Source organism: Parasteatoda tepidariorum, chromosome 7 (assembly GCF_043381705.1).
Source record: "Parasteatoda tepidariorum isolate YZ-2023 chromosome 7, CAS_Ptep_4.0, whole genome shotgun sequence".
NCBI classification, from domain to species: Eukaryota; Metazoa; Arthropoda; class Arachnida; order Araneae; family Theridiidae; genus Parasteatoda; species Parasteatoda tepidariorum.
The window spans coordinates 17,076,001-17,095,474 of NC_092210.1; the positions used below are offsets into that span (position 1 = coordinate 17,076,001).

The window sequence follows — 19,474 nt, forward strand, 5'->3', positions numbered from 1 at the left end:
AGATTTTATTAGAATCTTAAGAAACATATTTAGATGTGGGAGGTGGGATTCACAAGCGTTTTGTTCTTTCCAGCCTAAATTTTTTTAGTGAATAATTTTAACCTCTCGAACTGATTTATGCCAAGAAACAAAAATTATTGCAAACTAATCTTCGGGATTGGTGAGCGGCAGTGAGCAGGGGGCTAAGCCAACACCTCCTAGAAGAGAGATGGCATTAGCACTGATCAATTTAGTAGTCCGATGTAGCGAACATAAACTGCGCAGTGGAGCAAAAATAAGTAAGATGTCACTACGTTCAGGCTTCTAAGCTGTGCAGTAGGGGAGTTCGAAAGATGTCATTACGTTTGGACCACTAAAGAAATAAACTTATTGTTTATGGTAACCCGTGTTGAGGTCTTCTCTCCTCTAGGAAGTATTAGCTAAGCCGCCTAGTTATTTTATAAAACTAATTCATGCACTTGTTATATTATTCAGATCTAATTTTTGACATCTAATCTAATCCGTACACTTTCATTTCTAAATTTTGAGACTCAGCGTCAATATATAATGATCATACTTCATTAGAACTCCATATACTTCATTATTTTATTTGAGAGCGGCGCTGGCTCAGTGGTTAAAAGAACTGTGTCATTTTGAGGGACTGGGGTCCAACTTACCTGCTTCAAATCAATTGGTACCAGCTTGAATTGCGGTGGTTCAGGGGATAAAGAGTTCGTCTCCCGATAAGGTGACCCAGGTTCGATTCTAGATTCGGCTGGTCAACAACTGTCAACAGTGCTGGCATAAAATATCCTCAGTGGTAAACGGATCATAGATTAGAATCCCCTGCTTCCCGTCGGGTCAATCGCGGGAGGTTTTTGCGGTTTACTTCTCCATGTAACGCAAATGCAAGTTAGTACCATAAAAAAGTCCTCCATGAAGGCTAGTTTGTCCCAATGCTTGATTCAGGAGATCCCTTGTCTTCTGGATTGGGTTCAAAATTACAAGGCCATGGAGTTTAACATCAGTGGTCGTAAACCCAAAATTGGGTCGGCTGTTCAATGTTATAAAACAAAACAAAACGAAACAAAACAAAACAAAACAAAACAAAACAAAACAAAACAAAACAAAACAAAACAAAACTAAACTAAACTAAACTAAACTAAACTAAACTAAACTAAACTAAACTAAACTAAACTAAATAAAATAAAATGATCTTATGGCCGTTTGAGTCTGTGGATGTGTAAATTTTCTAACTATCTACAGCAGAGATGGCGAATATTTTTCGATCCGTGTACCAGTTAAAGTACGGTTCATTATGTTTGGATAACTAGTCTGCCACTAGTTATTTTTCATTTTAAATAAACTTTTGCACTTAGACATGGAACCATGTAATTACAACGAGTTATTATATTTACTGCTTATTTATTAAATTAATTCTAATGGAAATTAAATAAACAATATTTATTAAAATTAATTCGGTTTAATATTAAGCTCAAATAAAATAGAAGGCGAATAACCTTTTGCTACAAGCAATGAAATAATGAGGTGATTAAATGTTGGATATTTTCAATTTTTTATTGTATGAATAATTAGATGAAACAAAACAATTTTAAATAAAATTTAAATGCTATGTAAATACTATTTTGCTTTAAAAATGGTATTCTCTTTAAATCTGTTTACTAAATAAGAATCTTACTTTTCAAAGTACATTCAATTAATATTGTGCTACACTATCAAAATCTCATTAATTAATTTCATTTAGTGCGATAATTGTTGCTGAACCACATTAACAATTTCATTTATGTTTGGATCCTTACTTGTAATTGCCTTTACTAAATAAATTTCTTGTCTTTAATCACACACAAGATTCACTAAAATTTTGACGCAAGGCGGTCTTTTTATAATTGGGTATTTTTATTTTTTATTTTATAACAGTCGTTGAACAGCCGACCCAATTTTATGGGTTTACGACTACTATTGTTCAACTCCGTAGCCTTGTAATTTTGAACCCAATCCAGAAGACAAGGGAACGCCTGGATCGACTATTGGGAGAAATTAGCCTTCGTGGAGGACTTTTTGATGGAGCTAAACCGCATTTGCGGACACGGTAACCACATAGATGTCACCCAGAAGACAAATGTGCTGTCTTGCGCACCTAGTGCCCTATCCTACAACCTTACGCACCCACTAAGCTCGTCTGTCTAAGCTTGCTGGAAGGGAGAAAGATTAAACATGGAAATAACAAGTTAAAATGAAATTAATAAGAAAATAACATTACATTAATAAAAAGTGGGGATAACTAGCACCTGTCTTTGTGTTAGATACGAAAGATATCGTGAAATAATTGAAATACTTTTGAAAGAATATAGAATGTGTCACTTTAGAAAATTGATACTTTCAGCTTGGCTTATTCGAAAAAGAAGAACAGTTGCTAACGTAAACAAAAGCCACGTTTCAGCAACCAATCAGGATCGATATATCCACACTACGTCACTTACAGGTATTCCATTGGATAAACATATAATTTTTTTTAAAACCCTTGTACACAACATAATGCAAATTTACTCGAGCAAATTTTTTCGAAATTTGTAATTTAGAATAGGTTATCACTTTTAATCTGGTCGCAAACGCTCATTTTTTTAAAATTGTTCTCCCCTACAACGAAGAACTTCAGTACCGGCGACGGTACTATAGTTAACTTTACGTCCTAGAAAATACCCTAATGACACCCAAAATCGTATCACGTTTCTGATGATGACAATATTGAGGATTACTTAGAGATTTTTTTTTTTTTTGAATTTGAAATGCTGTTTTCTGTGAATGTTGTTAAATAAAAGTAATTTCTTGCGGGCCCCGAAATAACTTCCACGTGCCACCTTGTGCCACGCGTGTCATGAATTCGCTATCTCTGCTCTACATGAGGCATTTGAGTTCATTTCTATAAGACAAGAATATGCCCCGCTAATTAAAATATACAATTTATCAAGGCACCCACATGCGCCCAAAACTGCAACAGCTTGTAGAAACTTCATTTTTTAAAAATTTAATCTATTTAATTACTTAATCTTAACAACCACTATGACTTACATTCTCTTAAAATGTAATATATATCTATGGTTATATTGCATTCCCTTCCCTTTCTAGCATTCCCTTTCAATAGTAAATTGAAAGAAATATGCAAGAAAATGTTGCTAATTTAAATCTCTTTGAAATGTTTACTTTATGTTAGTCACCAGATTTTACAGTTTTATGCTCACGGGAGTCTACAACACTTTTTACGCTATTACGGTTTTAAATAAGTAATGAAGATGGGAAAATGCTAATAAACATTTTTCAAGATTATTATATAAATTTGCTAAAGTTGTAAAATTAGTTTTTTTTTCTTTTAAAAGTATTCGTTTTTTGAGTGTCAGAAAATAAGACTTGTAAGTTCGAAGTGAAAAAAATTATTGTACTTTGCAAACAATTGATAAATGACACTTTTTCGGTATCGTTTTCTAGTTTCAATTAAAAACTTACATTGTTAAGTAACATAAACATATGCTGTGACAAAATTTACATTTTGAAAATTTTACATTTTATATAAATTTTGAAAACTTACTTTTATGTATTTTGTATTGCAAATGCGAATGATATTATGAAACAACCAGACTACTTTTTAGTTGGGGGGAAAAAACGCAGACGATAGATATCAATGTAAGCTAAGAATTGATTTAGATCAAATGACTCTCTAACTAAACTATTTTGGCCATATTTTACAGATTGCTACTATCCCCTCCCCTATATTTTGGTAGACAAAAAACAAAATACAAAGGAACAAACAAAAGAAAAAGGTATACGTTTATTCAGAGAAAGAATGCTTTTGTGTTTGATTTCGTAACTTAACATCGTCTGAACTAATTAAGTAGCATTTTTAAGCTTTTACCTTGGGATTTATCATTAGAATATGCACTTCTTTCTTGAAAATTTGATCATCAGAACAAAATTTTATTTTGAGTCATATCATTTTTCTTTTGGACAGAGTACACAACTGTTGTGGTGCTATCCATATATAAATCCACATAAATAACCAAAAAAATTTAATGGTTAATATATCATTTCAGGAATAATTAATTTTATTGCTTTTCTTATGTAAAAATATTAAAATTTGCAATAATTTATCGATTTGTTTTTACAATTGATATCTTGTATAGCACAAAAGCGCATTGTTTAAGAACACGCTCTACAGGCAGACGACATTTATTGTGTGTTATAGCACATAGAGGGTCATATTAAATATGCAAAATATCACCGAAAATAATATTTACAAAACAATTTTAAAACTATTGATAAATTCCACTTAAAATAAAATAATGTTTTATGTTGCAATAAAGAGTAAATGTAAATTCGATCAGATCTAGAAAGAAGCACGAGTCCAAACATGCAATTTTTAATCGAAAACAACCGGCTGTCGTTTTACGCTTCAACTTTTTAGTTGCTCAAGGTTCAGTTCTTTCACTCTTTTGTTCTAAAACTATTTATCTCGGTACAAAAAACCAAAGTGCATTCATAATTTTTGACATTTTATTTTTGAGCAACCGTACGTACTTGAAAAAAAAAGTGTAAAATGGCTCCATCAACAACTAGTAGCAAAGATCATAGTGCGGCGGACACTGGAACTTATCTCTATTTTATTTTGGTGCAATCACTTTGTCACGTTTCTGATAGTAAAAAACGTGAAACTGTGTACTTTTTCACGTAAGCTCGTGCTACTGATACGCGTGGCATTTTACATTTTAGAGGAACCGAAGTACGGGGGAACTTATCGCTTTACTCGTGATATTTTTAAGTGTTTTTTTTCTTTTCTTTCTTTACTGCTTTCAGACGCATCCTGATAACTTTAGACCAGCTAAACTAGTAAGTTAAGAGGTTTAACAGCCTTGGTTAGGCTAGAAAATAAAAATCAGGAGAGTATATACCTTTATCAACTTTAAAAATAGAGTGAATTTACACATTAGTTATTGCTTGAACTTAACAAAAAACAATTTGCTTAAAAATGCATTGTGCTAGGAAATATTGCACTGCAACTAAATTTTATTGTTTATGTAAAATAATGTACATATTTTCTGCCGTTTTTTTTTTTTGGATCAGGGAGATTTTTAATACACAGGGGCCGTTCATGTATTTCGTAAACGCAAAAAGGGGGAAAGATTTTGTAAATAGCATATTTTTTCTGACAAGGAGTACAGTAAGTGAATAAGCAATGATACTAAAATCTTCTTATTTTAATATTTACACTGGGGCCGTTTATATATTTCGCAAACGCAAAACGGGGGAAAGGTTTTGTTAATTGCATATTTTTTCTGACAAGAAGTACAGTAAGTGTATAAGTATTGATACTAAAATCCTCTTATTTTAATATTTACACTGGGGCCGTTTATATATTTCGTAAACGCAAAACGGGGGTAAGGTTTTGTAAATTGCATATTTTTTCTGACAAGGAGTACAGTAAGTGAATAAGCAATGATACTAAAATCTTCTTATTTTAATATTTACACTGGGGCCATTTATATATTTCGTAAACGCAAAAAGGGGGAAAGGTTTTGTAAATTGCATATTTTTTCTGACAAGAAGTACAGTAAGTGAATAAGCAATGATACTAAAAGCTTCTTATTTTAATATTTACACTGGGGCCGTTTATATATTTCGTAAACGCAAAACGGGGGAAAGGTTTTGTTAATTGCATATTTTTTCTGAAAAGGAGTACAGTAAGTGAATAAGCAATGACACTAAAATCTTCTTATTTTAATATTTACACTGGGGCCGTTTATATATTTCGTAAACGCAAAACGGGGGAAAGGTTTTGTAAATTGCATATTTTTTTCTGACAAGGAGTACAGTAAGTGAATAAGCAATGATACTAAAATCCCCTTATTTTAATTTTTTTTTAAACTAAAAAATTTTTTTAAATCATTCAAAAAAAAAATACACTCGGAAAAATTTGAAATTCGGAATAAAATTTGGGGAAAGAAAAAAAGTTGAAATTTTTTTTTTTACAATCATTTTTAAAAGTCAAGAATTTTGACAGCAGAAGAAAAACACAAAGGATTCTTAAAATTTTATAAAATGAATTGCGCGCAATATTTATTTTATGCGAAGTTGCAGTCTTTTATATTCACATTAAATTTATGAATTTAATCTTAAAATTAGATAAACAAACAGTAAGAGTCAAAGTTAAAACAAAAAATAAAGGGGTTTTAATTTTCTTATGTAAGCAGAAAATGGATTTGCGATTTGCTTATTTTTGGGGACAAGGAGAAAAGCGTCCTAGATTGCAAAAAAATTTAAAAAAAAAAAAAAAAAAAAACATGCTTCAAAAAGTCAATTTTTTTCTCAACAATATAGTTCAGCAGTTTAAATTTTAAAAATAAAACTTTAAAAGCGAACATAGAGATTTTCAATTTAAAAATTTTAAATTTGAAATATCTGTAAAAAATAAAATCGGTCCACTCCAATATCTAGATATTTTCACCTACTTTATCGTTCGTCCCACTAAGGCTAGGATGAATGAGGTAAAATCGCGAACTGATTTTAACCCCTTGGAGATCGCAGATGGGAGACCGGTGTCCCTTTCATGTATGTATTTTTCTGACGCTATAATTTCAAGAAAATATAAATTTTAGTATTTTTTTTAGTGATAAAAAAAGTCTAATAGTTACTAAATAATATCTGTATGATCATCGGAATTATATTTGTACTAAAATATAAAATTCCAAAAAAAGTTTGAAATTTTTATTTATTTATTCATATTTAGAAATGTATTAATAATTTCTTTTGTAAATTAAGGAAGTATGAATGATGAGTAACTGATTCTCTTAAATCTAAATAACGACAAATAAGTGCAAATTTGAGAAATAATTGTTTGGAAGTGAGCAGTGTTTGGAAGATTTTACCTTTAACGCAGAAAAAGACACCGTTGTTTCAGGCTGTATTTTATAACCATAAATTATTAAATTCCTAAATAGAATATTTTTCACTTATTTTGACATAAATTAATACAAAATAAAGGAAAAAATATGAAAAATATGTTTAATAACAATTTTGCGTCAAAGAAAAGAAAGAAGCGTGTAAGCTGTTCCCAGGACTGGCGCGGAGTGGCGTAGCCTCTATTATATTTAAAATATAGCCTATATAAAAGCTGTGATATCAAGCAAGGCGAAAGGATCAAGCGGTTTGAGCGAAAAGAACTGTTGTGCTAGGGGATGGCGAGCGAATAGGGGATGAGCCGATGAGTCCCGAAGCTGTACTGATGAGTATCGAAAGTACAAAAGTTGGAGTATTAAATAAAACTAAAGCGAAATGTAGAGNTATTTTTAAAAAAAATACACTCGGAAAAATTTGAAATTCGGAATAAAATTTGGGGAAAGTAAAAAAGTTGTAAATTTTTTTTACAATCAGTTTTAAAAGTCAAGAATTTTGACAGCAGAAGAAAAACACAAAGGATTCTTAAAATTTCATAAAATGAACTAAGCGTAATATTTATTTTATGCGAAGTTGCGTCTTTTATATTCACATTAAATTTATGAATTTAATCTTAAAATTAGATAACCAAAGAGTAAAAGTCAAAGTTAAAACAGAAAATAAAGGGGGTTGCAATTTTCTTATGTATACAGGAAAGGGGTTTGTGATTTGCTTATTTTTGGGGACAAGGAGAGGTGCGCGTCCTAGATAGAAAAAAAAAAACATGCTTACATAATATTTAAATAACCTTCTTTCTTTCTGATTATAGTGAAATACTTTCTGTGTTTGTCAAAAAGTCAATTTTTTACTCAACAATATAGTTCAGCAGTTTAAATTTAAAAAATAAAACTTCAAAAGCGAACATAGAGATTTTCAATTTAAAAACTTCAAGTTTGAAAAATCAGTAAAAAATAAAATCTGTTAACTTCAATATCTAGATTTTTTCACTTACTTCAACATCCCACTGAGGCTAGGATGAATGAATGAGATAAAATCGCGAACTGATTTTAACCCCATGGAGATCGCAGATGGGAGTCCCTTTCATGTATGTATTTTTCTGACACTATAATTTCAAGAAAAAATAAACTTTAGTATTTTTTTTAATGATAAAAAAAGTCATATAGTTACTAAATAATATCTGTACGATCATCGGAATTATATTTGTACTAAAATATGAAATTCCAAAAAAAGTTTGAAGAAATTTTTTTTTATTCATATTTAAAAATTTATTAATAATTTATTTTGTAAATTAAAGAAATATGAATGATGAGCAACTGATTCTCTTAAATCTAAGTAACTGCAAATAAGTGCAAATTTGAGAAATAATTGTTTGGAAGTGAGCCGTGCTTGGAAGATTTTACCTTTAACGCAGAAAAAGACACAATTGCTTCATGCTGTATTTTATAACCATAAATTATTAAATTCCTAAATAGAATATTTTTCACTTATTTTGACTTAAATTAATACAAAATAAAGGAAAAAGTATGAAAAATATGTTTAATAACAATTTTGCGTCAAAGAAAACAAGGAAGCGTGCAAGCTGTTCCCAGGACTGGCGGGCAGTGGCGTAGCCTCAATTATATTTAAAATATAGCCTATATAAAAGCTCTGGTATCAAGCAAGACGAAAGGATTAGGTGGTTTGAGCGAAAAGAACTGTTGTGCTAGGGGTTGGCGAGCGAACAGGGGATGAGTCGATGAGTCCCGAAGCTGTACTGATGAGTATCGAAAGTACAAAAGTTGGAGTATTAAATAAAACTAAAGCGAAATATAGAGCCATGATGACTCAGGGGATAGAGGTAAGCTCTTCCAAACACGGCGCCTTCCAATGAGGTGACCGGGTTCGAATCCCAGATATGGCTGGTTGATTCGAATTCTGCATCCGGCTTGCACCAACCACGATGCAGAGGTACAATATCCTCAGTGGTAGGCAGATCATGGATTAGAGTCTACCTGCCGTCAGGCTAACCGTTAGAGGATTTAGTGGTTTTCCTCACCATGTAATGCAAACACGGGTTAGTTCCATCACAAAGTCCTCCACGAAGGCAGATTTCTCCCAATACTTGGTCCAGGAGTTCCCTTGTCTTCTGGAATGGGTTCAAAATTACAAGGCTACGGATTTGAACATTAGTAGTCGTAAACCCAAAAAATCGGGTCGGTTGTTAAACGAAGGTTATAAAATAAAATAAAGCGAATTAAGTGAACAAAGTGATGCAAAAAAAAGGAATTCTGACTGTGATAAGCTGTTATAAAATAAAAATTAAGTCAAATTAAGTTTTAACCAAAGACATTTTGTCTTAATCTAAATTATCTTGCTTTATTGATCAAGGTCGAGGCATTTTTATAACATTCCAGACATTAGCATAACATCTTGTTGGGCTAGCTATCAGTAGCATATTGAACGAACCGTTCAATAATATCTTATGCTAGATAACTTGCATTGAGAAAGTGTTTATTCTAAAATACTCGTGATTTCGAAACTCGTGGCTGTCCGAGTATAGGGGTTTCAGATTTCAATGTGTTTTATCTTCTTGATTTTCAGAATGTTGTTTTTATTTTTTCAAAAAAACTTACTGTTGGAATCTTTGCTGAATCAAGAAAGAAGCTATTTATAAAATTAATGTGGCTATAAAACTTTCATGTAAAGAAAATAAGAGTAAAAAAATAACTTCCATCAACATCTGTTCAGATATAAACATAATGTTCTGCAGTTAATTATTTTTTTACCTAAATTTATACATGCTTTGAATTTTAATTCTTTGGAAATTAATTTAATTTGGAATTATATTAATTTTTTTCAAAATTAATTGGAGGAGGTATAATATTATTTTTAAAATGTAATGTGAGGTACTTTGAATTAATAAATGTTATTTGAGATGCATTTTACACCTACAAAAGTAATTTGAGAGTCCCTTTTTTTTCTTTTTCTGTTTCGAAAGAGAGCATTAATAAAAAAAAACAATACTACAACTATTAATACTACAATAATTTATAAAAAATAATACAAATAGTAAACTTTTCTATAAGTTTAGACACCTATTCAAACAAATTTCAAATAATATCAATTATAATTCTATATGAAATAATCTTAAATGTAGAGAAATAAGGAAATATCGGAGAATTACGCAATAATAAAGAAACAATGCTTTTGGTTTTAAATTTTTAACTTATTAGAAAACAATCAAAATCAAAAACATAATAGCATACTTAAATAAGAAAAGTAAATATTACAGATAAGTATTTTTGAACTTGGGATAGAAAAAGATTTTATTCACATTCCATCTTAAAAGAACAAACAAATCCTACCGGAAGTCTTAAGGTCCTCTTCTGACGTCATAGAATTGACGTGACTATTTCTTTTCCGGACGTTTCGGGCTTGCTTGTATATACTCGGAATACTCAGTTTTTCTGAATTTAACTTTTGCGTCATGTTTTTGCGAAAAAATGTGTTCTTCATATTTTGAAATATCAGATGAAGATATGAAAAAAAAGTACTTTGGGAAATAATCCTGTATTGATATGCGATTACTTGATCGTTGAGATTCGGATTTACATAATTTAGTTAACACCAGCAGAAATTCTTCCTCCTAAATCTTCTACCGGAAGTTGAATCAACCTCTACAAAAGCTGCCCTCTACCGTGGAGAACATGAAACACGGTTGGGAATAAGGTGAATAGGAAAATAATACCTTTATGACTTTTATTAATTTCATGCTGGTGACAACCAAAAAAATATGGAAATTAATAAAAGAAATCTTTAAAAATATACCGACATTAATGGAAAACAGGGACACTATCTTTAGAATTTTATATCTAGTCAGATTTTAAATGCGTTTATGCATTTCATGTGGTTTTAAATCGAACTCCAACTTATGCGGTCACCTGCAAGGTGAAGAACATTTCATTACCAGCAGATTTTCACATGAGTGATAAAACACAAGATTAGCATTAAACAATCTAATATTCTTATTTAAAAGTTTCATTATTTTATATTTAAATATTATTTTTAATATATTAATAATTGAGAAATAGATCTCTTATTCTAATTATCATAAGAGGAATGTGCTTTTTTTTTTGCTGTTAACAAAAAAAAAAGTTTCACCCGTCATTTCAATTACTTAAAACAAATATAGAAAAAAAAAATTAAAATGACAAACATTTGTTGTTAACAACAACAAAGAAAGTACTTTCCTCTTATGATAATTAAAGTAAGTGATATGTTAAAGTATGATAGTTAAAGTATTCTATTACTATTTAAAGTTGAAAAAAGAGCTTTTTTTATGAGAAATCTGTGTATCTTTTTGTCACGTTTTAATTGTTTTCAAGTCTTTAACATTATTAGAAAAATACTAGGGGTAAACCTCCTTTTCGCTGCAGCTCACCAACCCCGATGATTGCTTATCAATAATTGTTGTTTCTTGTTATACAACAGTTTTTTCTTCGAAAGTTGAAATTATTCAATTAAAATGTAAGTATTGAAAAGAATTCTGTTTTTGCTTACGCTTGTGTATACACTTCCCTCGTCCGAACATTTCCTTGTGATTCTAATCGTGAACATAAGTAATTTTTCTATGTAATCATTTTTTAAATAACATATAAAATTTAAAGTATATTGCAAAAATCGCCCGTAAAACCGCCCGTCCTCGGCGGTCAAAAATTCCCCGCGGACAACAAATTTCTCGAATCCAGCGTCCGCGCGGACGGCCATTTTCCCGTTAATGTTCGTTATACATTTTCAACTTTTGTTATCTTACAAGAGTCTAGCTCCTCACTTCTAAAATGATCCTCTAATCTCGAAATACAGCAACATACTGCGCATGGTGGAATTGATGTTTTCTCTGTCTGGGAGTACTGCAGCGGTTGAAAGGCCTTTTGAGCAATGAACTTACAAGAAAAACACATTACTTACTGGTCTTAAATAAGAAGTGTTAAACGCATTTAAGAATATCTACCTAAATGGAAAACCTCTTTCAGATTTCTGTGCAGAAACCTCTGCAAATCATTGGCTTGATTGTGGAACTGGCAAACGTCATANGCCCCCCCCCCCATGATAATAGAATTAGGTCTTGCATAAGCATTGTTCATAATCCGCTTCCCTTTAGGAAAAAAAGACAAACAGTAAACCTCATTATGCGTTTACGCCATTATAATTCAAAATATATTAACATTCAAAATTTTATTTAATAATTGCTAAACATTATTTAACAATTTTATTTAATTATTATATAATAATTATTTAACAATTTTATTTAATTATTATATAATAATTATTTAACAATTTTATTTAATTATTATTTAATAATTATTTAACAATTATTATTACAATTTATAAAACATAATTTATTTTAATTTAATTGATAATAATGTTATTCGATATCTCATTTCAAAATGGATGCTGTCTAAAAAGTTTTGCAGCTTTGCAAAAAAGATGTTCTCTTATTGAAAAAAAAAAATTCTTTAACTCTTTATCACGGATCGAATAAAACGAATTTGTGCCTCTGGCCCAATAATTTTTTGGGTCCCTAACAAATAAATTATTTTAAAATTAACCTACTGATGAGTACAGTTTGAAATGCAAAGAAAAGGAGAAAAAAATCTCTACTGAGCTGCCTGCTTTCTCCTAGCGTTTTTTCAACATTTTTTTTTTCAAAGTAGTACTTAACTCTCGTAGAAATTTAAAGACAGGAAGTGAAATTTTTTTAGGAAATTATTTTTTCGAATTTAAAATAAATCAGATTTAAACGAAGAGAGTAATAATTTTAATTGCTGTACAGTAATTTTTGAAGCCATGATGAAATTATATCCACTAGACCTGCGCCTATTGGATATTTATGATAATTAGACCATGTGCTGCACTTAGAGTCCAGTGTTCAAATAGTAATAGGAACGTTTTCAAATGAATAATAGTTCTGATGCATTCGTTTATGAAAATTTTATGGAAATTAATAAACAGTGCATGGTAAATGTGATGTGATTGGAGGCACCAGTCAAGACTAAAAATTAGAAAGAGTGACTGCCAGTAGGAGTGGCTGGAAATGCTTAGTACAAAAGGCTTTGGCCCACCCTGAACTGTCGTGCAGTGATTAATTGATTGATGATGATGGTGGAGACACTAATAAATGTAGTGATTCTTTTGTAAGTGTGCATGAGAAATTTAGAATTCTACTTACATAATTTATTTTTAATGCGCGTTTGTTAGCTAGGCTTCATGTGTGTGAGAGTGGATCTCAACTACTGAAACTTGGACTACTTTTCGATTTTCTAGAGCACTCAGATACCTACCGAATCAGTGTGCCTGATGGCAATGAAAGTTCTATCATGACCTGACTGCTGCAGGAAGAATTTAGGGCGATACTATAGGGAAATGGAATTTACTATTAATCATAATAGTAACAATGCTTACATTTTAACTTTAGTTTTGTGCTAAATCACAATAGAAGTTTCAATTGTTTTGTAAAAGCAACTATCAGCATTGATGGACCTTTTATCTCCAAATTGATTTTATCTTCAATCAAAATTTCCCAAATCGATTTTAACTTCAATCAAAATTTCGAACTCTTTCTGACTAGATTAGATCTCAACTGGAACTCCATACTTGATGTCAATACAAGTAACAATTGTTTCCTAAATGTTACCAGCAAATTTTATCTCCATTTTATCGTCATTGAAAAAAATCTATCATTTTCATCTAATAGACTAAGAAAATAATTCTATTTCTGTTTCCCCTAAAACAAAAAACGTTAAGTATTAACTTCTATCGCCGTCGAAAATTCCTTCCATTTCTTAATTCATTTTTCTTCACCCTTTCGTCTTAGTATCAATAATGGAAGTTTTTTTCTCCTTATTAGTCTACATGGAAGACATTTGCCTTTAAGAAAATTTTGTTACTAGTTCTTTATTCTAGTTGATCGAAGAAATTACTTTTTTTCAAATAGACTAAAAGGAAAAAATAATATAAATTCTATTTCTGTTTCCCCTAAAACAAAAAACGTTAAGTATTAACTTCTATCGCCGTCGAAAACTCCTTCCATTTCTTAATTCATTTTTCTTCACCCTTTACGTCTTAATATCAATAATGGAAGTTTTTTTCTCCTTATTAGTCTACATGGAAGACATTTATTTTTTAGAAAATTTTGTTACTAGATTTTTTTTTCAAATCAACGAAAGGTTGAAATAGAAACAGTCATCAATGTGAAACATTTTGCTACTTTAAGGCCACTTCGAAGAAATAGCTGCGATAAAATATTAATCATGGTGTGGTAATGAAGTTGATAAAAATGTCGTATCGCTATCACGTTTTTTTAATGCTCGTCAATGTGATTTCAGTCTTTATTTTTCTGTTTTTGCTGGTGACGTGTAATTGTTATAGATTTTCCTACAATGTTAAAGGCCATCCTATCTTATTATTTTCCAATACTTTTTTTCATGATTTTATCACAAAGGGGCGTACTTTATTTGACCGCTCAAGATAATTTTTAATAAATAATAGAGAAGCTCTTGTGAAAGCAGTATTGGTTCGCAAACGAATGTTAACAACAATATGCGCTGGTAAACTGTGAAAAACTTGAATTGTTTCAAAGAAAACAAGATAAACATGACATGTTTTTGCTTAATAAAAGATGATTATTCTCAACCATACGTGAATGATGAAACAAAACAGATCTGAAATAGAAAAAGCTAAGTTGCCAACGGAAAAAATTAAAAAGGAAATAATGGGGGAAAACAAAACAAGAAAAACCATGGTAGTCTTTAGAAACGACGGTGGCCAAAAGAGGCGAATTTAACAAGGATCGGGATTCAGATGAGTTAAACAAGATTCCAGAGCATCAAGATGAGCAGATGTGACAGGGGTGTTATTGAAATGAAATAGTATCTTGCCCTGTTTTGCCGCTCTTGGCCATCCTCTTCCCCATGGTTTATCCAATTTTCCCTTTTTCACCATTTTCTTTGTTATCAACATGGCGTTTTATTTAAACATTATTATTAATTTTGTATTAAAACATATAGGGTCAATTATCACCAGAACTACTGCACAGGTTTTAAGGAAATTTGATATGAAAATAGGCTGATCTAATGTAAATATAATTACTGTTGTTACTCATACCTCTGGTGTAGGAAAGCCTAAACCAGGTCCAAAAACCCAGTCGCCTGAAAACAAACCATCATATTCGGAAGGTATGAACAGGACCTGACTTAGCCTAATTGGGGCCCGGGGCAAAAGCAAAAACTTCTTTGGGGGCCCCCACTACTTCAGTATTGAAGAACCAAACTTTATGGAGGTATTTAAATGTTCACTTCATTATACATATATAACAAAAATATTGACTGGAACCTAAAATAGCTCGGGTCATAANCCCCCCGTCCAATGGTCAGACGAAATATCGTTCTGTCCATTTTATTGATTTTCTGACAATTCCATCAAGCCAAATGCAGATTTCTGATTGTTAACTTTGACATCTAGTTGCGAAAAATTCATATCTTTGCTGACATTAGGGCCGAAATCGGTTAAAATTTAGCAGTTATGATGGCTGAATTAAACCAATCAGAAGCCTGTATTTTTGTAAACATTTTGCATTTTGCGGGATGTATAAATACAGCTTCTGTTTGGCCAAATTTGTCCTTCGTAATTGCAAAAATTTAGCTGAATTCCCCACTATAAAAAGACATGGATTTATGAAATTTAGATTGTTTTTTTGTGTTCATTTGATGGATTCGCTAAAAGCTAACATAAAACTGACTGATTTTTTACTGCACTGATACTTTGTTCAAAAACAGTTCATTAAAGAAGGAAACCTAAAATGAACCTTCTATTCGATTTTGGGGCCCCCTCTGACGTGGGGCCCAGGGCAACTGTCCCGTATGCCCTTGCCCTTGTCAGGCGCTGGGTTTGATACATCGGCTAGTCGGAAAGTCTGAAATAGAATAAAAAATGGGTTAATCTAGTACATTCGTACTGTTACTCACATGCAGGTCTCACACCGTGGTTTAAGAATTTTTTTCCCTTCCGACCGAATTCAACTGTCTAAGGGGTGTAGAGACGAAAAGGGAAAATTCTGTATATGCTTTTTGATTGTTTTTAAATTAATTTTTCAAAAATAAATGTAATATTTACTCTATTCGATTGATGCAAAATACAAGGCCAATTACAGGGGATACTTCTGTATCATGATCTGTCACGCCAACTACAATCACCAAGGCGACAAATAGATTTTAAATTTACTTAAAAAATTTTTTTTAAGAAAACATGTAGATGTTTGCTCGGGGATGGCTAGAAGTTATACCTTTCGAGTTGGCTCCGTTTTGCAATGTTTTTTTCTTCTTCACACGAATTTTTTTCGAGCATCAGACGTAGATCTTATTAACGTCATAGAGGTATTCTCATTGCACACATTGACGGGCCCGCGAAGGATTTGCACCAATCAGATTCGAAAATTTTTTGCGTTTGAACTTTGTTTCTTTATTTAGCTAACATTAAAAGTAGTTGCCAGGAATCCCTACAAACTGGCATTTTTTTTTTTTTGTATCGCACTACATAACAAACTACGGAAAAAAGTAGCGACTACAATTGTTTCGCTTCTTGTAGCTCGCTACTTCCGACCACTGGAAGGGACCATATCACTGATTAACCAATTATTATCAGTATTTATTTTCGTTCGATTCCGAAAATATTCTTCCGTACCTTCCAACTTAAAAGAAGCCACACGATTACGAATGTACGTGCATTATAACAGTTAAACAAATGTTTTTTTTAATTTTTTTTATCGAATTTTATTAAAAACTGCCCTAGTAGTTCAGGAGATAATAGACTAAATTTGAAAATCCCTATAATTATGAAGGCCAGTCAGGGCAGAATTACCCATTAGGCCAGACTAGGCCATGACCTGGGGCCCCCTTAATATGGATTTTTTGAAAATAAATTTTAAAAAAACGAAGAGAAGCAAGGATTTTTCAAAATGTTATGATTATTTTTAGTTCTAATTTAATAAAATAAAGTAAAATTTAATTTATTATTAATTATTTTCATTTTAAATATGCTTCCTTAAATGAAAAGATATATAAATACTTTTATATTTGAATAAAAAAAATATACGAGAAAAAATTTTAATCTGAGGGCCCCCCAAAAATTTGAATGGCCAAGGGCCCCGCTTGCGCTTAATCCGGCCCTGACGCCAGTGTAAAGCCGGCTGTAATGGATCAACATCGACAGGCATTTAAATCTAGAAATAGTTCCTTTTAATACTTAAAATAAATCATACACATTTGTAAAAATTACTTTTTTTTCCTACTCTTTAATTATAAAAAAAAACTCTTTCTCATTCTCTGCCCATAAGTATTTTCTATGCATCTAACTTTTACATTTGAACCACAATTGATAATTAGATCCAAAGTTATTCAGAACAGTTCAATTTTTGCTTTTTCATTTTATAATGAAGAACATTTTTAAAAAATTGGTTAAACTGATTAGAACAGAAAGCGTTCTTATTTTGTCATTCTTTTCTACATAGAATATGGGGGTATTTGTACTTATTCGTGCCGCAAAATAAAATATTCCATTATATTTTTGAGAAATTCATTAAATTGGATAACATGGAAAGTGTTCCATATTTTATCATTCCATTCTGCACAGAATAACGGGTAGTTGTATTTATTCATACAACAAAATAAATACACCCAATTCTATTTTTAATAAATTCGTTACATTGGATAGCATAGAAAGTGTTCCTCAGATTTTCATTCTATTCTGCATAGAATATAGGGTAGTTGTATTTAGTCATACAACAAAATAAAAATATTCTATTCCAGTAGTTTACGAAGACTAGACAGCTCTATTTTACTGTAAATATGCTACGGTAGACGGTTACAGTTTGCTATAATTATCAAATGTAGTCAACATAATTGGTACTCTTCATTATCAAATTACTTAAATTAACCTTTAAAGTGCCAATCAATAAAAGAAAATTACTAGCGCGTGTTTTCGGTTCACACGTGTTTATCTTTTCGAAAAGTTACACGCGTATGACCCTTTTTAAGGTAATTATATGTGTCGACTTTATTTTCTGTTTGCCTCTTTTGTTCCGAATATCATCCGTTATAAGTGAATTTTCTTTTGATTCATCCATCGCCCAAATTTAATTTGAGTTAATATTATTCCTAATATTTTTAATAAGTATTGATTTTCTAAAAATTTGTTTCATAAAAATATTAATTTCGAGATTTTATTAAATATTTATTTTCAAATTACTGAGTTACATTAGTACGAAATTATAGAGTTGTGTAGATGCCCGGTTTTCTTTGAACTATACTAGCCCCTGGTAGAGAAGTGTAATCACTAGACAAAAATCCCATTGAATTAAAAACTAAAAGATGCATAAATTTTAAATCTTTATTTTAATTTATTTGTTGTATAAATGTAAGCGGAAAATGTGCTATTGTAAGAATTTAACTATTAAACAAAATATTTTTATTTGTTTAATCTAAGGAGTTTAAAATTATATATATAGTCGTTCTATTTAGCAATTAAATGCCTTTTAATTTATTTATAAAAATTATTTGAAAAACGTGCTGCATTCTTCACAAAATAATTTCTTTGAGATAAATACAACCGATGAAATATTTAATTTCATTATAAAAGTAATACCATAGGCTTAGTCGTCAATTAGATGACTTTTCATTTGGAAATCTAGTGTCGTCGCTATTTTGGCCTCCTTTGTATTGCACGCCACTGTGATATTTTATTTTGTAACCGGCATTATACAGTCGACCCAATTTTGAGTAGCATTGGGACAAACTAGCTTTTTTTAAGTAATTAATTTGCATTTGCGTTACATGGAGAGGAAAACCCGAAAACCTCCCACTTTTAGCCCGGCAGCATGAGGATTCTAACATGAGGCATCTGTCTACCACTAAGTATACTTTACGTCACCACTGTGGTCGGTGCGAGCCGAGTGCGGAATTCACATCGACCAGTCATTGCTGGGATTCGAACCTGGGACATCTCAGTGTGAGACGAGCGCTTTATTTCCTGATGCACCGTGACAGGCAACTGATAGTTTGTAAATTATATATAAATGATTTGAAAAAAAGAATATAACACAAAAATTTAAATAATAAAGTTACTTGAAGTTGAAAAGAAACTGTTCGCTTGTAAATGGAAGATTTTTCAAATATACATGAAACTGTAGAAATATTAAATAACTGAAAATTGAGCTGTTCTCTTCTTTTTTTTTTTTTAGTAAACTAATGAAATAGTTATCCACAAATTTGAAATTACACATTTGTGTATATAAGCAACATTACAACTGAAAAACGCAAAGTTAGTTTAAATTTTTTCTCTAAAATTCGAGAAATTTGAATAAAAACGGATTTTTCTTAAGAATTACTTTTCTTAAAAATTGTTATAATTTTTTTTCTTTTTCTATATTAACCTTTAACTGACCGATGACGCTATATTAAGCTACATGACATTTGTGGCGTATGTCGAGGAAAAACTATTC

The 19,474-nt window shown here is 31.0% G+C and overlaps 1 protein-coding gene across 1 annotated transcript in view; it reads right to left on the bottom strand.

The window, feature by feature from the left end:
* Positions 1–8,044, bottom strand: part of LOC107449733 (transcription factor cwo) — an 80,233-nt gene extending 72,189 nt beyond the window's left edge. Inside the window, exon 1 of the mRNA XM_071183123.1 lies at positions 7,934–8,044. Coding sequence (XP_071039224.1) covers positions 7,934–7,998 — 65 coding nt within the window. The 5' untranslated portion in view covers positions 7,999–8,044. The remainder of the gene's footprint in view (positions 1–7,933) is intronic.
* Positions 8,045–19,474: the final 11,430 nt, after the last annotated feature.